We start from the raw sequence: 20,705 nt of genomic DNA on the forward strand, positions 1-20,705 counted from the left end.
GTGAATGAGATGTGAAGAACTGGTCTATACACACTGGAAAATTACATTGTGTTAGAATACAGTGTTAAACACTGTGCAGACACAGACTGTGTTTGTGTTTAGTATCATGTCAGCAGATTGTGAAATGTAGGAACATGGATTAATATGGATCCCTCTCTTGGTAGAGAATCAATTTCTTAATCTGCAGATCCAGGGTTCAAATTCCTTTACAGGTGACATGTTTTTGATCACAATGGTCCTTTCTGGCTTTATCATTGTATGAATTCATTAACATATTTGTCATGCTTGATTTCCTCTGTTGTTCATCTATTTGTCCCTTTCCCCTACTCTCCTTTTCATCTCCACATTTCATCATTCTTGTGATAAAGGAAGGGGTGTATCTCCCTTTTGTGAACACCTAGCCAGCCAGTTAACTGTAAAATCCCTGTTAGTTTTCTACTTGCTTTACTTGTAAAGTGTTAAAAAAGCCCATAGGTAAAAGGAAGGGAGTGGGCACTTGACCAAAAGAGCCAATGGGAGGGCTAGAACTTTTTAAAATTGGGAAAAAAACTTTCCTTTTGTCTGTCTGTGGTTGTTCTCCAGAAAGAGGGGACACATGGCAGCAATGCTATAAGCAGCTTTAAGCCAGGTATGAAAACCCATCAGATCATACCTAGAGACTACTCATTGGAAACTTTTAGGTTTGTAAGTAGATCAGAAAATGAAAGGGCTTGAGGGTATCCCACAGGGAGGAGTTCCCAAGTGCTCCTTCCTGGGTCCAAAGGGGTTTTTTGCACTTGAGTGGTGGCAGCATCTGCCCATCCAAGGTCAGAGAGAAACTGTGACCTTGGGAGTTTAATACAAACCTGGAGTGGCCAGTATTAATTTTTAGAACCCTGGCAGGCCCCCAGCTTCTGCACTCGAAGTAACAGAGTCAGGAATCAGCCTTGACAATTCTCTTCTCTGCTTTTGATCCCCCTCCCCCTACCTTCCTATCTGGCCAGAGTGTGCCCCCTCCTTTTATTTATTCTCGTGTTTTTTCCCTTTTTCGTGTCTCCTTTCTCCTTTTCTTTCTTAAAAATATTCCCCTTGTTTCCCATTTAAATACACCTTACTGCCTCCTCTTTGTCTTTCTCTTCACCATTCCCTTTCTCGGCTATCTGTACTTTTTATTTCCTCATGTTCCAATATTTTCCTCTCTTATCTTTCCCCCCTTCTTCTGTTTTCTCCATTATGTTCAGTTGTCAGAGCCCTCGTCTTTTCTTTCCCATAGTTCCCCAGCTTCTTTTCTTCTCCTCGCCCATCTCAGGATCATTAGCCGGGGGTAACATGAGGGCTAGCAGACTACTCTTTTTTTTTTTTTTGGTACCCTGGCATCTTAAGGACCTGATTCAAAGCCCTTTGAAGACAATGGGAATCTTTTCATTGACTTCAATGAACTTTGGATCAGGTCCTAAGAGAATAAAGTGTCAGACATCTTCCAACCCAGCAATAGCAGAAGAATGCTCCCTTTTGCGGCATAGAGGTGGAGTGTGCTGTGGACACCTCATTAAAATTGAGTCTCTTTCATTGGATTGTCAGTCTTCTGCCTGTAGTTCTGTACAGTTTGGGACCAGAAAGCATCAAAAATTCAGAGTAGCATGGTACAGTGGCACTTTTGGGTAGTGAGAGGACTCTGCAAAAACATACACTATGCTAAAAATACACTACTCTTTCATAATGTTCTTCACAGGCAAAATATGTAGACAGGCAATTTCCTGGTTTTAGCACATAAATGGCACAATGTGAAAAGCAGCAGTCTCCAGATCTTCATTCATAGTATTTCCACTAAGAGTGAATTAAGCGAAGAGTAAAATACTTCTTGGATCCATTGTGCTTATGTACTGCTGTGGTGTCCAAATACTGAATAATCTGGCATCTGTGCCACAATACTGATGCACAACAGGGAGGATTACAGATGGCATGTCCTCCTTAATTTTGAATTGCTTTTGCTCTTCTGAATTTAAATCAGATCAGACGCATAGAAATATTCAAATGTATGTTTGTTTTGTGGTTTAAATTTTTTTCCCTATTGTGCAATGGTTTACAATGGTACAGTTGCTTATCTATTGTAGCTGACAAAATTAGAAATATAATACAATATTAGAAATATAATACAATGTACCCTCAGTAAGTTTGCAGATGACACTAAGCTGGGGGGAGAGGTAGATACGCTGGAGGGTAGGGATAGGGTCCAGAGTGACCCAGACAAATTTTAGGATTGGGCCAAAAGAAATCTGATGAAGTTCAACAAGGACAAGTGCAGAGTCCTGCACTTAGGACAGAAGAATCCCATGCACCGCTACAGGCTGGGGACCGACTGGCTAAACTGCAGTTCTGCAGAAAAGGACCTGGGGGATTACAGTGGATGAGAAGCTATATATGAGTCAGCAGTGTGCCCTTGTTGCCAAGAAGGCTAACGGCATACTGGGCTGCATTAGTAGGAGCTTGCCAGCAGATCGTGGGAAGTAATTATTCCCCTTTATTCAGCACTGGGTGAGGCCACATCGGGAGTATTGTGTTCAGTTTTGGGCCCCCACTACAGAAAGGATGTGGACAAATTGGAGAGAGTCCAGCGGCGGGCAATGAAAATGATCACAGGGCTAGGGCACATGACTTATGAAGAGGGAACTGGGTTGTTTAGTCTGCAGAAGAGAAGATTGAGGGGGGGATCTGATAACAGCCTTCAATTACCTGAAGGGGGGTTCCGAAGAGGCTGGAGCGAGGCTGTTCTCAGTGGTGGCAGATGACGGAACAAGGAGCAAAGGTCTCAAGTTGCAATGGGGGAGGTCTAGATTGGATATTAGGAAACAGTATTTCACTCAGAGGGTGGTGAAGCACTGGAATGAGTTCCCTAGGGAGGTGGTGGAATCTCCATCCTCAGAGGGATGGAGGGGGTTGGACTAGATGACCTCCTGAGGTCTCTTCCAACCCTAATCGTCTATGATTCTATGAAAGCACACTGTATATGCCATTCTTAAACTCTTTCTGAGGTGGCAGCATTCACCACACAATATGGGCTATTGAATTAGTTAATTTCTTCATCTTTATTTTTGTTTTTATCAATTCTGATAATCCAGGTGTCTTTTTAAACAATCACTGTTTGGGCCGGGGGGGAAGGGAGGTAAGTTTTTTGCAATGGTGTATTGGAGGGAAATATGAGCTGTAACACAATTTCTTTTTCATATCAACCCAGGTGTCTTCCCAAAATCTTAGTAAAAATAACAAGGGGATTGCAGGCTTTTATATGCCCATATTTTCTGAAATAATATTTGATATATGTTATATTCAATAAAGAGAGAAAAACATATTACATCTAGGAAATATGGAGGACCAGATTCTGGCCCCTACTGCATCATCTTTGGCTATCCACTGGTGCAAAGCTGCTGCAGTGATCGCTTAACTGGCTATCTAAGGATTTCCCAAGAGTAGTAGGGCCAGCATAGTGGTTTCTATGCCCCCTCTTCACCACCACAGCTGCAGTATAGGGCATATGACTGGGCATATGGGAGTGTGACAGGGGATTTAGCATACCCTGCTGGTCCCCAGCTGCTGTAACAGCCTTTTGGTAAATGAGTCTAGATTGCACCATGAGACTGGACTGTTGCCCACTGACCTGAAGACTGGGAGAATGTAAATGGTTTAGAGCTTCCTTCATTTTCCCCTACCCTGAGATGCAATAGGTAACAGGGACTAGTCTCTAGACTGTTCCTGGGGCTTTTTTTGTTCTCTTGAAATCCAGTGAACATCCCAGGTCAAATTAAGTCACCTCTGATGTCAATGGCAAACTTCCTGTTGATATCAGTGGGGACAAGATTTCACCCCTTCTCTCCAAAAATTTGCTGAACATTTGAGAGTGAATCTTCAATTTATCGAACATACATGTTCAGTAGCAACTTCTATTGTACTTTGAACATGTTACAAGTAGCTTAGTAATTCTTCCTCTTTTTTTTTGAGAACACAAGGGAGCTCTCCCATACTCTACATATTGCAGTTTAAGATGCAGTACTTATACAGTCTATACCCCACTTACTACCCTTTGATAACTCTGTTATTGGTCTGCTTGCAGCTTCCAGAGCTAAACTCAACATGATCAACACAATGTCAAAAATTCGAGGGCAGGAAAAAGGACCAGGCTACCCTCAGGCTGAGGCCTTATTGGCAGAAGCTATGCTGAAGTTTGGAAGAGAACTCGGAGATGAATGCAACTTTGGTAATGTGGTTTCTTCCCTTTAAATTATGCAAGTATATTAGTGCTTGTGTAGAGTAAGAGCTTTGAAGAACAGCCTGCAATAAATGCAAAGCCCAGATACTGTCAGACTGTTCAATTCCGAGCAGGTCTATGTCAATCAAGATGACGTAGATCCAATATCTTCCCAGGATGGGAAGTGGAGATTGTTTTCTTACTGGTGAAAGCCAAGCCATTTTCATTTGGGGTGATATCTAGATCGGCTTTATACTGCCTTACTGTGTACATTGTGATGATGCATTGTGACCAAAAGAGTTGAATGGTCAGAAGCTATACTATTATAGGGAGTTCATGTCCTCCTACAGTCATGCTAAAAGCTCACCTGTCCTCAGACTCCTTACAGGAGGATGTCCCTACCTTCACTGCAGATATGGAATAAAGGCTAACAACAAATAAAAATCCAATGTACAATAATGAGTTGAAAATGTTAATTCCTCTCACTCTACCTGGTCTTTTTGCTGCTACATTTTAGGGTACTAGTCCACACACTTTTCTCATTCATTATCCATCAAAACTCCCATTGAAGTCACTGGGAGTTTTGCTGGGTAAGGAATACTGAAGATACTTTTCATCAGTGGAGGTCATCTTCAGCCTAATCAGTGAGCTTACATCCACAACAGGTTCTTGTTGTATCTCCATAGCCCATTTGTGTGTAGCTCTGTGCAGTCAGTTATACACTAGCAACAGGTAGGTTGCTTGAACAATAGCTTGAAAATTCTCTTCTATTCTAAGCTTTAATAAAATTCTATTCCTGGACATGAAGACATCTGCAGAAGAAAGGTGTCTTCTGGTTTGGTTTAAACCTCCTAGACCCAAATTACCTACTAATTAATTTAGCAGCCATGGACTGATTCTGCTGAACAGTGCTGGCTTTTTTAAAAATCAGTTCTCTCTCTCCCTCTCTCATGCTAAATTTCAAACCATATTTTTAACAGATTGGCTAAATAAAGTGTAATCTGAACAAATTGCTGTGTAGGCAAAAGGCAGCCTCGCTATACCATAGGTTCCTACCTACTAATGCTGCTTCTAGGTATTAGTCATCATTCCTCTGGATGCCTAGAGCAGGCTCTCTGGTTATATGATATGTTGGTGAGGTCCTCTGTTTGGAAGACAAAGCTAATGACTGGGATTTGTTGTTCGGCAGGCTTACTTTTCTTGGTGTGCAGGTCCTAGTTTCATAAACAATTTATTTAAAATTAGACTCTCTTCCTCCATTCCAAGTATCAAACCAGGTTTGGATTCTCTGCTACTGCTTCATGGGACAGATCAGAAGAGTAGTTTTTGTGGACCACAGTTGTGGGGGAGGTTCAAAACCACTGGTGTTTGGTGGCTACACTGGGTGTGCAATGACCATCATCTCTCCCAGCAATAGGGCTGGACTCTTTCATAACAACTGAAGGTATTGGGAGGTGGGCTAAACTCCTTGACCTGCTGATGCATCACTGCCCCAAGGAAGCCTGGCTTGCTTATCTAGGATCAAAGTGAGGACATTAACCCCCTAGAACTTGTGCTGTTGCATGTAGCATGCGGATTCTCTCTAAGGAACCAGTCCTGCAGGGTATTAAGCTCCCTCATATCTTACTGAAGTCAATGAGAGTTGAGGGTATTCAGCACCTTCCAGGAGGCCCTCAGAATCTTTGTAGGACTGGGCTTTAGAAGAGCAGCAGTGTGCACCCTACAATTTCCCCAGCCATGTCCAGCATAGTAAGAAAGCTCTGGGAACATATATGTGGCTAACACTGCCCCAGACACAGTTTCTATTAGTAAGGACAAGTTTCATTCTTTAGTGCTCATATAGCTAGTGTCCCTTATTAAGGTTTCAGCTGCTTTGCTCTGCAGGTCCTAGTTTTGCACAACCAATTTCTTTGAGCCTCAACACCTGCATTTAATGTTAGGAGGAATTTAAAAAAAATTTAGCCTTACCTTGGGAATAGCGTAGTGATGGTGCTGCAGTTTCATTTTAAAAGGAAATGATCAAAATATTTTTTGCTTAAAATACGATTTTTCTCACTATTGCTTCAAATATCCCTTTGGGAGGGCAAAACTTAAAAGCTGACTCTTTACTGAATTTGACTTTTTGATTTTCTTGATGTGACAGTTGTTTAAACTGGCCAAGTTTTGTTTCCTTACTGCTTTGAGGACATGAGTAAAAAATTTTAAAGGTGAATTGGAAGATATTTTACAAAAAAATACATCTACTATTAACCAGAACTGTTTAAGCCTGTAAACATTAAGAAAATGCACTGATAGCCCTAATACCACAAATAAATACATTGTGAAAGTAAAATAAATTCTTTACCTGCCCAGACCTGAGTTCAGAGTCCTGTCTTCCCCTTGTGAGAGAAAGAATGATAGAAAAGTAGGGCTGGAAGGGACTGCAGTAGGTCATCTAGTCCAGCTGCCTGCGCTGAGACCAAACCAAATTAGATGATGACACATCTAATACCAGATGTGACCCCCTAAGGAATGCAGCTCCCTAACTTCGCAGTTGGGATGTTATCCACTCGAGAGGAGAAGCACAGAATCCTGATCCCCTGAAAAGAGGAAGGCTTGTACTGTGGTTAGGGTATAGGAATGGGAGTTCAGACTCCTGTGTTCTTTTTCTAGTTCTGTCTTGGACTTCCTGCACGACACTGGGCAAGTCACTTAGGCTAACATTTTCAAAAGTGTTGATGGATTTTGCCTCCATTTTTGGGTGCTTAACTTGAAACATCTAGATTCTGATCTTCAGAGGCTCACCCTTCCAACTGACTTCTAGTGTATTCTGTTTATGAAGGTCAACTCTATATTACATTTTGAAACTGAGGATTTTATTGAATTAAATATAAAAATCAATAATATAGCCAGTACAGGGGATACCCTCTGCTTTTAATATTAATTTTATTTTGCACTGTCCTTAAAATCTGAATTTTCAGAGCACTGAATAATTCTTTACTGGGCTGTGAGTAATTGCATTTTAGAAGTTGTTTCTGGAGGTTTTGTCACTAGGATATCGTAAATTACAGGATAAGTAGTCAGTTTGTCAGATTGTCAGTATGATGATTCTGATAAAATGCTCAGCAGTGACATTGCTAATGATTTTGACATATAAATGGTCAGAGTCAACACACCCCATTTAAAATTAATAGGGCTGGTCAGACCTCTTGTAGAATGACTGTTTCACAGAATCTGCAGCCTACAGAAGACAACACTGCATCAGGTGTAGATGGTTTATCTCTGGCAGGTTTTCTTTTACCACCATGTGGGCCTTTGATTTATTTATTTATTTTTTTAAAAGGAGCTTGGATTCTGAAGTACAGTTCAATTTCTGTGGCTGCAAAACTCTAACATCAGTTGTGGCCTTCCCACAATGCCTCATTTTTCTGCCATGTATTTAAAACTGAAGATTAAATTTTATTCTTAATTGAGTTCTGTGTTTTGGCTCTGTTCTGTATTAATGCAGCACCACATCCCACTGTTTGTATTTAAGGTAAACTAGACATACTCTTCTATTCCAGGCCCAGCCCTTGGTGATGTTGGGGAAGCTATGAGAGAGCTTTCTGAAGTCAAAGATTCTTTGGACATTGAAGTGAAGCAGAACTTCATAGATCCCCTGCAGAATCTCCATGATAAAGATCTGAGAGAAATACAGGTATTGCCAGAGATGGAGTTGCATGATTTTGGAAAGCCAGATAAATACCCTGTATATTTTCAAGACTCTTACTTCAGCTGTGAGGCTCAAGGTCTTTGTAAATCTCTAAAAGGCCTCATTTTTTCTCTTTGAATAATAAAAGTCAAATCAATTTTCTTCCGTTCAGTGGCTTTCTAAAATGTTCAGGAGCAAAATGCCAACATTATTTTTAGTGACAAACTACATTGTCTGTCCTGAAAAATCCATTATTGTGCAGGCCTTGCTGCTGTATTCTAATTCTAGCATAAAACATTCACTTACGAATTATAAGTGATTTTCTAGTGTGCATTTAAATAATTTAGGCCAGTGTTAATGATGGCTTACCTAAGATCCAGATTTTGAATAGCTGCCTCTGAATTTGCACTTGTAGTTTTATATGCTTGGCGATTTGCACCCACAAACTCCCCAGAATTTGAAACACAATCTTCATTTGCATGTGCAAATTAGGTAGTCAGCCAGTTACTTTATTTGCAGGTGCAAATGCTGTATATACACACACATTTGTTTTTTGCTGGTGCAAGTGATATCACGCACACAATTGTCGGTATAAATTTGGGTCCCAATTCTGCAAACCCTTACATGTGTGTAACTTCACACATGTGCATTCAATGACACCCCCCCGGGATAAAGTTAAGCATATGTGTAAGTGTAGAATTGGGGCCTCAGAAGGGTACCTTGACGTTTTAAAAGTTTGCTTAATGTTTGCTGAGTGAATCATGTCAGATCACAAGTTATTTCTTGTATTTTGGTAATGAAAACTAAAATACTCATGCTTTAGTTCTTTACTTTCTCAGCCCCTGGGCCAGCAGTGGCATTGGTAATCATAGGAATGGAAGGGACCTCAAAAGGTCACCTTGTCCAGTCCCCTGCACTTATGGCAAGACTAAGTATTATCTAGACCACTCCTGACAGGTGTTTCTCTATCCTGCTCTTTTAAAAAATGCTTTAGTGAACCTAATATGGAATTTGCTAACTACGTATAGTGACAGCAGTGATGTCTGGTAAGTTAATAAATCACTCGGAAATTAAGATGCACTGCTGATCTTGTGAGAACTGCAAAAACTATCCCCTCATCTGCACAGGGAAAGAAAACTAGAATGTAAAGAAAAAATTGTTCCTAAACTCCTGGGGGATATGCACAATATGCAGATAATTCTAGATTATAAATAGAACTATAAATTACTATCAGCTCTCATGTTTCTAGGTGTCACTGCAATTTGCCATTGTGTACTCTTTCTATAAATTACTGTGTGATGGAGCTGCTTTGATGTTTTGACATGAAATGCCATGGTGCTCCCTTTGAAGTGTAAACCTACCTTGCTTTTCTATACTCCTTTACTCCGGTAAAAGTGTTATGTATAGTAGATTGGCAGCATATATTTTCAACCTCTGTTGACTGACTGAATGTAGTGGACTTAAAGCAAAGAAAGAGGAGTTGGGAAACAGTTTCCATCATATATACACTATTTCCCTTTCATATTTTTCAGCACCACCTGAAGAAAATGGAAGGTCGACGCCTGGACTTTGATTACAAAAAGAAAAGACAAGGCAGGCTTCCTGATGAGGAGCTACGCCAAGCTCTGGAGAAATTTGATGAGTCCAAAGAAATAGCCGAGTCAAGCATGTATAACCTTCTGGAGATGGATGTGAGGAAATCTCTTATTTATGTTCTGAACCAAGTTTTGAAATGAGAGGAAGAATGGTCCAGCGGTGAGGGCACTAGACTGACTTTAAGTCCCTGCTCCACCACAGACTTCATGTGTGACTTCGATCTTTCAGCCTTTCTGTTGATCAGTTCCTCATCTGGAAAATGAGAATAATAGCACTTTCCTACCTCACAGGGGATTGTGAGAGACTCAGATATTATGCTAAAGGGGGCCATATAAATACCTGAGAGAGAAAAATTATTCCACTGTTAATATTTCATTCTCACTAACAGTTTAAGGTTATTTATGGCAAAAGAAAGAGTATTTCCATGATCAGAATTATATAAATGCTTGTCCACAAGTCATGATTTCCCATAAACTCTGGTACATGACTACTCAAACATGGCTTGGCAATGTAACTTCTGCTTATAGAATAGGTGAGACTTGAGCGTTATGCTGGAAAAATGAGTAGCATTAACTGAAACCAAAGAGACTGGAGTCTTTTTTCCCTTCATAAATAAGGTTGAAAACTGCAAAATCGAAAGAAGTCAATGTTACTCCTTCTTTTGGAGGAAAGAATTCCTCTAAACTGAAATATATTCTATTTATTTTCTATGCACTTGAATCTACAGATTCAGTGTTTCAAGTGAAATAGATAAATGAGTGGACTTATTTAGATTTAAATTCATACCCACTTTAAGGCCCCTGTATACTGCCAGAGCAGTGGAAAGGGGCTTTAATATAACTGAAACTATGTACATAAAAATAAATATAGCTGTCTTGGAGTGCATACAAGTGAAAAGGGTAACTGCTCAATACAGTCTGGATATTTTTTTTTATTTCACTAATTTTTCTATCTAGCCCCACTTGGCTAGTTTGTCTTGACCTAGATTGTATCATTCTGACACTGTCAAGAAGTTCTGTGGGGAGTCACATTGCCCCAGAGGGAGCACTGGGAGGCATTCTCCCTAAGGAAGAGACAGTGACTGCACTTCCACTACTTATACCTCATTTTGAGGGGCACTTTACTCTTTCCCTATGTGGCCAGCCAGCTCTACTGTCCTGTGTGTAAGGAAAACAGAGCTATGGCCCTCGTCATTCTGCATGCCTCAAACTCAGGTTGCACAATGTGAGGGCAGGTTCCTTCTGCCGTCCTTCCTTATTGCCCTTTTCTCGTTCTTCTGTACGCAGAATTCTCAGAACGAGGTAGGTCTTGAGGCCCCTTGCACATGTGACTAAGCCCATGGAGGTGATCAGCTGAGAAAGAGCTGTAGCTGCAGGCCCCATATATGTGGCCTAGTGGCCTAACCATATGCAGTAACAAATAGATAAGCCAAGCTTAACTGGTCCCTAGTTATTATCTGACTTATAAAGAGGAGCCGAGATTACGGAGAGAAAGGAAAGGTACCTTTGCAGTGTCAGCGCGGTAATGTTCCGTGGAAGCTGTTTGAATAATGCTGCTCAACAGTATTGAACTAAGACTTGATTTTTCATGTTGATCCTCAGATTGAACAAGTGAGTCAGCTTTCTGCTCTTGTAGAAGCCCAGCTGAAGTACCACAGACAGGCAACACAGATCCTACAGCAAGTTACTGCCAAGTTGGAAGAGAGGTAACATTCACTTCTCATCAGACTCTGGAATTTACTCTTCTTACAAAGGCAAAATATGTGCTGGTTGTAAGACATTTAAAAGATCTTTTCCATTTTACAGTCATAATAGTGCTGTCATTTAAGACCGTTGCAAGTCTATGTTCATGTTGGCTGGAGACATTAGTAAGTAAAATCATGCACTTTTATTCAAGTGCTCCTGACTTAGGCCCCAATTCAGAGAAAAAACTCTCCTATTCAGTAAAGCATGTGCTTAACTGAAAGCATGTGCTTCTGTCCAGTTGAAGTGATGGGAGTTAAGCATATGTTTAAGTGCTTTGCTGGATGGATGGACTTAATCTGCTTTCAGGAATCAGAGCCTTGGCATGTATCAGTTTTGCATTGGCTTTCTAAAAAGCAAATGAGTTGTAAATTATCCTAATTGAAGGACAATATCTTTTTATCCTGTTCCCCATCACCCTGCACACACAGTGAACTCCATGACCCAAAAGGGGTCTTGAGGATCCCCATGATCTGCCACCATTTGTACAAGGGTTGTCGCATTGAGTTTGCCCCGTTCCACTACTCCCCTGTGGCTGTGCATATCCTCTCAGAACTGACCGTGTCTTTTTACTGTTACAAACCTGTTGTTACTTATGCAGTTCTTTGCAACTAGATTAAACAGATTGGTTCCATTTGAAAAGAGGACAATTGCTGTTTAAAAAGAAAATCTCTCATCCACCCCCCGGTCCCCCCTCCCCCCCACACACACTTTGGAAAACAGATCTGAGAGAAACTCAGATGATAACGCAAGGGATTTATTTGCCTTCTCTGGTTCCATTTAATCCTGAATGACTCTTCTCCTAAAATCTTGGACATGGAAGGAAGTGACCATAAATCTGAACAGCTGCTAATGTTAATATAGTGTTCTCGCACATTCAGTAAACTTAATACAAAGCAAAGTCTTCATGTTTTTTATTTTCTGCTGTCAATGCTATAAGTCTAGTTTCTAGTAACACTAGGCCTTGCCATTTCATTATTTGCTAATGCACACGTTTGCTAGCACACACATCCTATACTGTCCTGACTCCTACATTTGTCTTAGCTCAGTTGCAGCTTGAGCATAATGTACAGAACTTGTTATGGCAGTTAGACTGCTTGGCAGGGTGGTTTTGGCTGCAGTTTGCAGAACAGTGTAAGCAGCCAGCAAAGAAGGATTTCCAAGCCATTCTGAATGAATACCGTAATTCACGCATTGTGTAGAAGCATTAAAATGATCAGACATGTTGGGTCACAGTCCAGATGTTATGTTACAAGCACATGCCAAAGTGGACATGCCTCCTCTCCCTTTAAGACCCAAAGCCAGCCAGCCTCTAGCCCAGTGCAGATCCCCCTCTGCTCTCTTCACATATCTGGTAAATGTCTAGATTTTTTACCTTGTTTATAGAACTGGTCAGGATGCTTTCAGCATCTCGAGCTCCTTGCACCAGTCTGGTCAGCAGCAATGGCTTAAATATGTTACTGTTCATCATCACCAGCAATAAAGATTCTGAAGAACAAATTATGCCTTGATTACACCTTTCCAGCCACATTTTCTAGCAGTTATGCCTCGATTACACCTGGGTTCGCGCAACCTTCACACCCATAGGCTTGTCCAGGTGTCATTAATGGCAGAGTTGGACCTACGTGATTTTTTTACTGATGGTGTTATGCAAGTAGCAAAGAACTGAAATGAATTTCCTGTACACTGCAAAGCAACCACGATGGGGGGAAAGCTTTTTACTTGTAAATGGAGCTGATTTGATACCCAGTCACTGAGAGACAAACATGTAATCTCTCAATGCCAATTTTACAGTCACTTTTCAAGATATAGCAGCACTTCCCATTGAAAAGGGTTTCATTTGGGAATGACACCTATCTGCCTCCCCTAGGTCACTCATTTTTCATGGCCACAAACCTTCTGGCTCCTAAAGATCCCATCGCTACCACCTCTTAATCAACCTGAGGTATTGGCACTGAAGAATGCAAAGCGGGCCCTTCCTACCTCTAGGGGCAAGGTGCACTTTCTACTCCCAGCCTCTTTCAGCCTGAAACAAGAACTGAGAGTCCAGCCCAGGTCTTCCAGTATTGCTAGCCCCAAGAGTTCAAAATCTATGAGTCAAGTCCCCAGCAGTCATGATACTGGCTTAAACAATCATGAGATTTTAATGTCGCATTCTTTTTATTTTCCCGGTTTTCTGAGCTTTTGGGGTACACACAGGTCACATTTCCAAGCTTTCTGCTGCAACCATGTGGGCTAGAAATGTGGTTTTGTTTTGTTTTGTTTTTTAAATGAAAGCTCAGATTTCCATGAAATGACATCATTCCAGGAGCTGGGGTTGTAAGAAAAATACTGAACTTCATGATACTTGCAATAAAATCATGAGAGTTTACAATACTGGACTGGTCTTTTCATTTTAATCTTAATGAAAAAATTAAAAACAGGCTTAGATCACACTTTTGAAGACACTAGCATGGTAGAGTTGTTTGGCCATCACTCTGGGAGCCAGTGCTTGTGAGTTCTTGTCCTAGCTCCGATGCTGGCTCTCTGTGTGGTTTTTGACATGTCACTAAACCTGTCTGCCTTGGTTTCACAATTTGAGAGGAAATGATACTTGCCTCCCTCACATGAGCTTTGTGAAGATTAATTAGTAGAGCTGATTGAGAATTTTTCATCAGAACTTTGAATTTTTGCAAAATATTAACTCCTCTCTATAAACTGGTCAAAAAAGATCAAAACTTTTTAATGACTTTTTTCATATATTTTCATCAATTTTTTGACCAGCTCTATTATTTAGTTAATGCTTTTATAGCACTCTGAAAAGGAAAAGACCTATCTGGGGCTGAGTAGTATTAATATTTTAAAGGGTGATCAGACCCTGGATATAAGAATCAGAACTGCCATAAGTGAGAGAGGAATTTTCAACAAAAGCCATATAGCAGACATATTAATATATGTGCTTTGTACCATTAGCACTAATGGCAGCAAACCTGGCTCAAACCAAAGTTTGAGCAACATTACTGAAACAAAACTCTTACTGAGTCCTATCCAAAGGTTTTTACTCTGGTATAGTTTGTCGAACTTGTTTGTCGAACTTGTTGTTAAAAACTTCTAACGACACAGTGCTGAGTGGAAAAATTACTTCATGTATCTGGCTTGTGATGCTCCTTCTAATACATCCCAGAATGATGTTTGCTGCCTTTTGCAATAGTATTACATTTTGGACTCTCGTTTCGTTTGTGATTCACTATAAACCCCAGATCTTTGTCTGCAATACCCCTTCCCAGGCATTCATTTCCTACTTTGTGTTTGTGCAATTGATTAGTCCTTCCTAAGTGTAATACTTTGCATTTGTCCTTAATGAATTTCATCCTATTTATTTCAGATCATTTCTCCAGTTTGTCAAGATCATTTTGAATTCTAATCCTGTCCTCCAAAGTGCTTGCAACCCCTCCCAGCTTGGTATCATCCACATACTTTATATGCATACTCCCTATGCCTTTATCCAAATCATTTATGAAGATATTGAATAGAACCGAACTCAGGACAGATCCCTGCAGGACCCCACTTAACATGCCCTTCCAGCTTGACAGTGAACCATTGATAAGTATTCTCTGAGGACAATTTTCCAACCAGTTGGGCACCCACCTTATAGCAGGTTTGACTAGGCTATATTTCCCTAGTTTGTTTATGAGAAGGTCATGAGACAGTATTCAAAGCTGTACTGAAGTCAAGATATATCACATCTACTGCTTTCCCCCTATCCACAAGGCTTGTTACCCTGTCGAAAAAGGATATAAGGTTTTGACATGATTTGCTCTTGACAAATCCATGTAGACTGTTTACTTATCACCTTATAATGAAAAGAATCATTAATTGAGTTGAACAATGCATAACATTGCCATTGGGAGAATGGGTATCTATTGCAGTTGTGACCCCTTCTGTGAGATAATTGTCCCCATTTACAAATGAAATTACTTTGGTCTTGAAAATCAGTGTGGTAATCTCACCCTTATCCACCCTTGTTCTCCTCTCAAAAAGCAGCACCTTTGTTCAGGTGAGGCCCAGAAGTGGAACAGCAAAGATCTTGTGGGTCAGAATCAAGCTGAAGAGCTGGCTCAGAGATGCTTGTGCAGCACCTGCCCTCACTATATGTCCCTGAGGCTATGTTGTTTGTCCTTTCCTTTCATGAGAGCCTCCGTTCACTATGCTCTTGTCCTAACTGCTAAAAAAAAAAAAAAAATGTGTGTTTAACCTGGAAGTATCTAACATGCATGAGCTATCCTGAAGTGAAAACACAGTGAAGAATAGGCACTTCAGTTTTACAGTGAAATAAACAGCCTTATACCGCTTGCAGGGGTTGACCTTGGTGAGCTTGCCTCACAGCAAAAATGAAAGTACCTGGTCTTCGCTGTGTTTTTACCTCAGGATAGGTCACCTGTGTTAGTTATCTGGAGCTAAAAAATGCACCTTTTGTAGCCATTGAAGACAAGGCCTATGAGTCAAAGGCAAACCAGTCTAATATGCTAATTCATAATGGGAGAGAAAATTAGCAGCCCCACACAGTGATGTCAAATGATGTGCTTTTTGTAGTGCAGACTAACCTAGCAGCTGGAGGCCACTCCATATACCAAACTCTGTTTAGTGTGGCCCAATACTGAGCCTGAACTTCAGCCTTGCAGTAAAGGAAGAAAAACCTCCATCTTTTACTAATCTCAGTGTGTGGTCTGTTGACAAGAAACTACCTTTGTATATTTAACTTTCTTCACATTTTTCAGAATAAAAGAAGCATCAACTCAGCCCAGAAGAGAATACCAGCCAAAACCCCGTATGAGTCTTGATTTTTCCAGTGGTGAGAATACCCAGTACAATGGAGGGATATCCCAGACCAGCACCCCAAAACCAACAGGTAAAAGGAATGAGGAAGGAGAATGTAGTCTTGTCTGTCTGAATCTTTTGCTATGATGCAAAAGCATGAAGTTCACTTTTTCAACTTAGCTTTCCCACAACCAGAATACAACCAGCCATAGTGAAGGGTGGAGGGGTAAAGGTATAAGGGAGAAGAGGGCAAAGCTATTGAAACTAAACTATCAATTACACTAAAGGAATTACTCCAATGGCCAACTCTGGCACTGTTCTCTTTATAAAGGGCTCAGATACTATGTTGTTAGGTATAGTACAAGCACCTAGAGAGGAGGATGATCCATTTTATTAAATATGTGGCTTAGTGGCCAGTGATTCCATCAATCACAGCATCCTAAAGGGATGGTCACATAAAATTTTCCTTAAAATTTAGATTTTGTAAAAATGGATACTTAGAAAACCTAGAGGTCAATTGAAAGATTTCCATGAACATGTATCGCGCTGCTCCCCCCTTTTTCCCCCACCCAAAAAGCAGTCCTATGCAGTCTTTGTAACTCAGATATTTTAGCTGATCTTGAAAGTGAAAATGACTATGAACAAAAGTGGAACTGATGTTCATTGTTCAGATGAGAGAAATGCAAATTAAACAAAGTGCATAAACTGTGACAAATGTCTTATTAGTAACTTAAGTAATTGCTTTGTTTAAAATGTTCACATGTTAAGATGACATCACTTTGCTCCTTACAGGAATACTTTGTCATCACATGTCATTATGATAAGGGGTGTTCTCTCTCCCTGAACCCAATCTTGCAAGGCCCTGAGTACCCTCTACTCCCATTGACACCAGTGGGAATTGCAAGCACACACCACCTTGCAGGATTGGATGTTTTCTCCCGCTAGTTCTGTAATCAGGATTTCCTTCCTCCCCGTCAGATCTTGATGTGCATGTTTGACATCCTCAATGTGGATGCACAACACCACCTCCATTTTGTATTCTGTAACAGCAGCTAGAAGCTGCCCTGTAATTTCAAACACCCCTCCTCACCCTCACAGTGCCAGAGGGGATGAGATACAGATTCCTAGTGCGTGAGTGCAGCCTGTGACTTACTAATGCTCTTCCAGTCACAACACTAGCTATTTTTTCTTCACTTTTTTTTTTGTGTGCTGGGACTAGGACTGATGTGATGTAAGTTTCCCTTTTTTCTGCTACAGAAACAGAAATTCAAAAAGAGTTAAATGCAGATGATGCTGTATCTTCCACAAACTAGATTTTTCTCTCAGGGTAGATACTGGCATTTCATTCGGACACTTTGCTAAGAATAGGTTGCCACGGTTCCTCAGTAGGAGCCCCATCATGTGAATTGCTGAGCACCTCCAGAGAGTTTAATGCTTTGAAAGTTGTAGAATAAGAGGCTCTTCAGAACCCACTTACCACAAAAATGAGAATGGGAGAGAATTGGAAAAAAAGAGTCTCAAGCACTTAGGCCTTGTTACATTTAAAAGTTTTGCCAATATAGCTGTACAGGTGTATCTATACTGCCATCCCTCCTAGTGTAGATACAGTTGTACCAGCAAAAAAACAAGTGCTCTTGCTTGTATTGTTTATGCTAGTTCCCTCAGTGACATGTCTACAGTAGAAAATGCTCTACTGGTATAGGAATCCCAGTTCTTCTTGGCATATGTGCAACGTGCTTCAGGTGGCACATGACCAGGACTCATCACTGAATTTGGTCTGCTGGTTGGATCATTAGCTTCCCCAGTGAAAGAAGCTATTAAAAGTGAAGTTTTGCCTGAGTGAAAGAAGCTATTAAAAGTGAAGTTTTGCGAGTATAACTGTGTCTACACTAGGGGCTTCTGCTGCAATAACTATGTTGCCTGGGGATCACACCTCTTCACACTCCTGACGAACATAGCTGTGTTGTCAGAAGTCTGTAGTGTAGACATGGTCTGAGCTATACCAAGAAGAGTACTTTTATGTCAGTATAACTGCATCTACATTAGGACTTTTTCTTTGTCATGAAAAAAATCACACCCCAAACTGACAGAGTTATGTTGGCAACACTTAAATGTAGACCTGGCTTAGCTTGTTATTTTTGGAGTTCTAGAACACCCAGTTAGCAAAGCTTCAGATATGGGAGTTTGAGAAGTACCTGTACCATAAATTGATCTCTGTGTTGAGGGCATTTTATTAGTTCTAGTTTTGGATGATGTCAAGGAGCCGTAAATGCAATGGGAATTGTAATAGAAATGGTGAAACATGCTAATGATGATAACCAGGAGAGTCTGTAGTTACCAAGATTTCTAAGCACTGTTTCATTGTGTCCCTTCTTTTTAGGTATTCCAATGGATCAGCCATGCTGCCGAGCTCTGTATGACTTTGACCCTGAAAATGAAGGGGAATTGGGCTTTAAAGAGGGTGATGTCATTACCCTCACTAACCAGATTGATGAGAACTGGTATGAAGGGATGCTTCATGGCCAGTCGGGCTTCTTCCCTATCAATTATGTGGATATTCTGGTACCTTTGCCCCATTAGGATGGCTGACTCACCACCTCTTGACCCAGATAGTCATGTTGATACCACTGCTTTCAAACTGCTGCTTACTACACCTCACAAGTACAAACTGCAGTGGTTGAAGTCATCAAGCCCCACTGAGCATCTCGGGTTTACGTGTTGTTATGCGGCATAGTGGTGATGCGTGGTATCTTCTGAGGCAGCACAACGTGGCATGCGGATTTGTATGCTATGGTGTGCCAGCCCGCGGTAACCAGAGCCATTGTTTGTATAGTATTGGGGAAACAATGGCAAGCAAAAGTGATGACTCAGTGAAGTAGAGGAAATCCAGTGTGTTGTTGGGAAGATAATGCCTATCACCACTGTATTACTTTTAAGTCTTAGTTCTTGATAAAAAAGAGGGGAAAAGTTCTTTACATTTCATCTTTCCCTTCACAAGGATACGGCTCACGCAGGTCTAATATTGACTCACCAGCATTGTGTCTTCTGATCAAAATGATTTAGAATCAGTTACTGTTCTCAGCGAGCCAGTATAATGTTGACCCTACAGTTCCTCTGAAAGTGAGCTACTATTGTACTGTGTGTGCTGCCTACCTGCAACTGGTTTTATATTCTGGATTGTTAATAACAAGCCTGTTCAATCTTCAGGTAAATTACAAACTATAAAAAGGAAAAGGCCAGTAATAAAGAGCTTGGGTTACAAGCCAAATGTGTCTGCTGTTCAGAAACTTTGAACACAATAAACAAAATGCCAGCAAGAGGGCAGGTTGGGGAATAAAACTGTCATAACTGTTATGTATTTCATGTAAAGTTTTGGCACAAAATCACACCCTTCAAGCACTGGGAGCCTTCAGTACACTCATACACGGGGAAAAAACCAACAACCAACAGTCCTTTTTTATTTTTGTCTACTTTGTGTTTTTTGAACATCATTTGTGCATATTCTGCCCTCAATGAGGACTAAATAAAATTAATTTTTGTGCTGAGCAATTAAAGACTTGTGGCCGTATACGCAAAAATGTTTCCCGTATGTTTAGTTCGTTCTTTAATCTTCCCCACCCTTCCAGCATTTTGTGTGGACAGTGCTGTGCCTAGCTTATCAGCATTCTTTTTGTAACAGTCGTAAAAGTTCTATTAGTTTAGTTATCCAGAGTTCTATTTATCTAAATTGTACAGACACTTTCAGAGGTTGAATGTGCTGCTTTGGATGTGCCACTTCAGTACTGGATCCCACGAAATGAAGGCAATCCTACTGCTTGATGTATAAACTATATTGTGGAAAGTATTGATATTTCAAATAAATAATGCTGACAGAATAACCAGATTGATGCTGTGAATTAATTTTCTCTTTGTATAAGAACAATGGTTGTGCTAAGTGCCGGTTCATTCAGTGTCTTATTTCAGAAAGCGTATTCATTAAAAGTGAGCGGCAATCCTAAAGCATAAAATTCCCTTTATTTTAGTATTATCAGACCCCAACACTGCTTCTATCAAAGTCAATGGGAGCGTGGTCAGAGCAGGGTCAGAGCCATAACTAGAGTGATCCAAGTAAACAGGATAAGACAAGCATTCAGCCTATTAATAGAATGTCATGCTCAGTGTGATGCATCAGCCTGCAATCTTCTGGAGACACAATACCTATCATTAAAGGCTGCGGATTGCAACTCACCTACTAAGGCTTAAAGACCAGGTGAGTTCTGATTTCTTTCTTTTATTTCAATATTGTGTTTCAGAGTCTTATTTTTAATAGTCTTTATTTTTATTCAGTTGCTTGCTGTGTATATATATATCTGTATGCACGCTAACAAGAATCTTACAGGCTAGCGGCTCACTCCTCCTCTCAGATGCAGCTCTCATTAATTTTCCTAGGAATAGATTAGGAGTAAATAAGGGCAAAATTTATCTCTAAATATGTTCCCATTCATAATTGTACCCTCCGTTTCACAGCTTCTACATCATCTGTGCTACCAGATCAGCTGCCCACAAGCAGAATGATGCAGACCAAATTGGTGTCAAGTTAGTATAACTCATCTCAGGCGTTGCATTTATGATGGACATTTTTAAATTAAATAAAAACAAATGTACATCATACAAATCCCTCACCCATCTTCCTACACCC

General features: G+C 40.5%; 1 protein-coding gene across 3 annotated transcripts in view; it reads left to right on the top strand.

The window, feature by feature from the left end:
* SH3GL2 (SH3 domain containing GRB2 like 2, endophilin A1) overlaps positions 1–19,905 on the top strand; it is a 144,629-nt gene extending 124,724 nt beyond the window's left edge. For 2 of the 3 annotated variants that reach the window (XM_073345468.2, XM_073345469.2), the window contains exons 4-9: positions 4,088–4,231; positions 7,765–7,898; positions 9,425–9,583; positions 11,090–11,193; positions 15,988–16,118; positions 18,408–19,905. In XM_073345468.2, the coding sequence (XP_073201569.1) occupies positions 4,088–4,231; positions 7,765–7,898; positions 9,425–9,583; positions 11,090–11,193; positions 15,988–16,118; positions 18,408–18,607 (872 nt within the window). In that variant the 3' untranslated portion in view covers positions 18,608–19,905. The other variant, XM_078852938.1, reaches the window with a different exon arrangement.
* The last annotated feature ends 800 nt before the right edge of the window (positions 19,906–20,705 follow it).

This window comes from Lepidochelys kempii, chromosome 5 (assembly GCF_965140285.1).
Source record: "Lepidochelys kempii isolate rLepKem1 chromosome 5, rLepKem1.hap1, whole genome shotgun sequence".
NCBI lineage: Eukaryota > Metazoa > Chordata > Testudines > Cheloniidae > Lepidochelys > Lepidochelys kempii.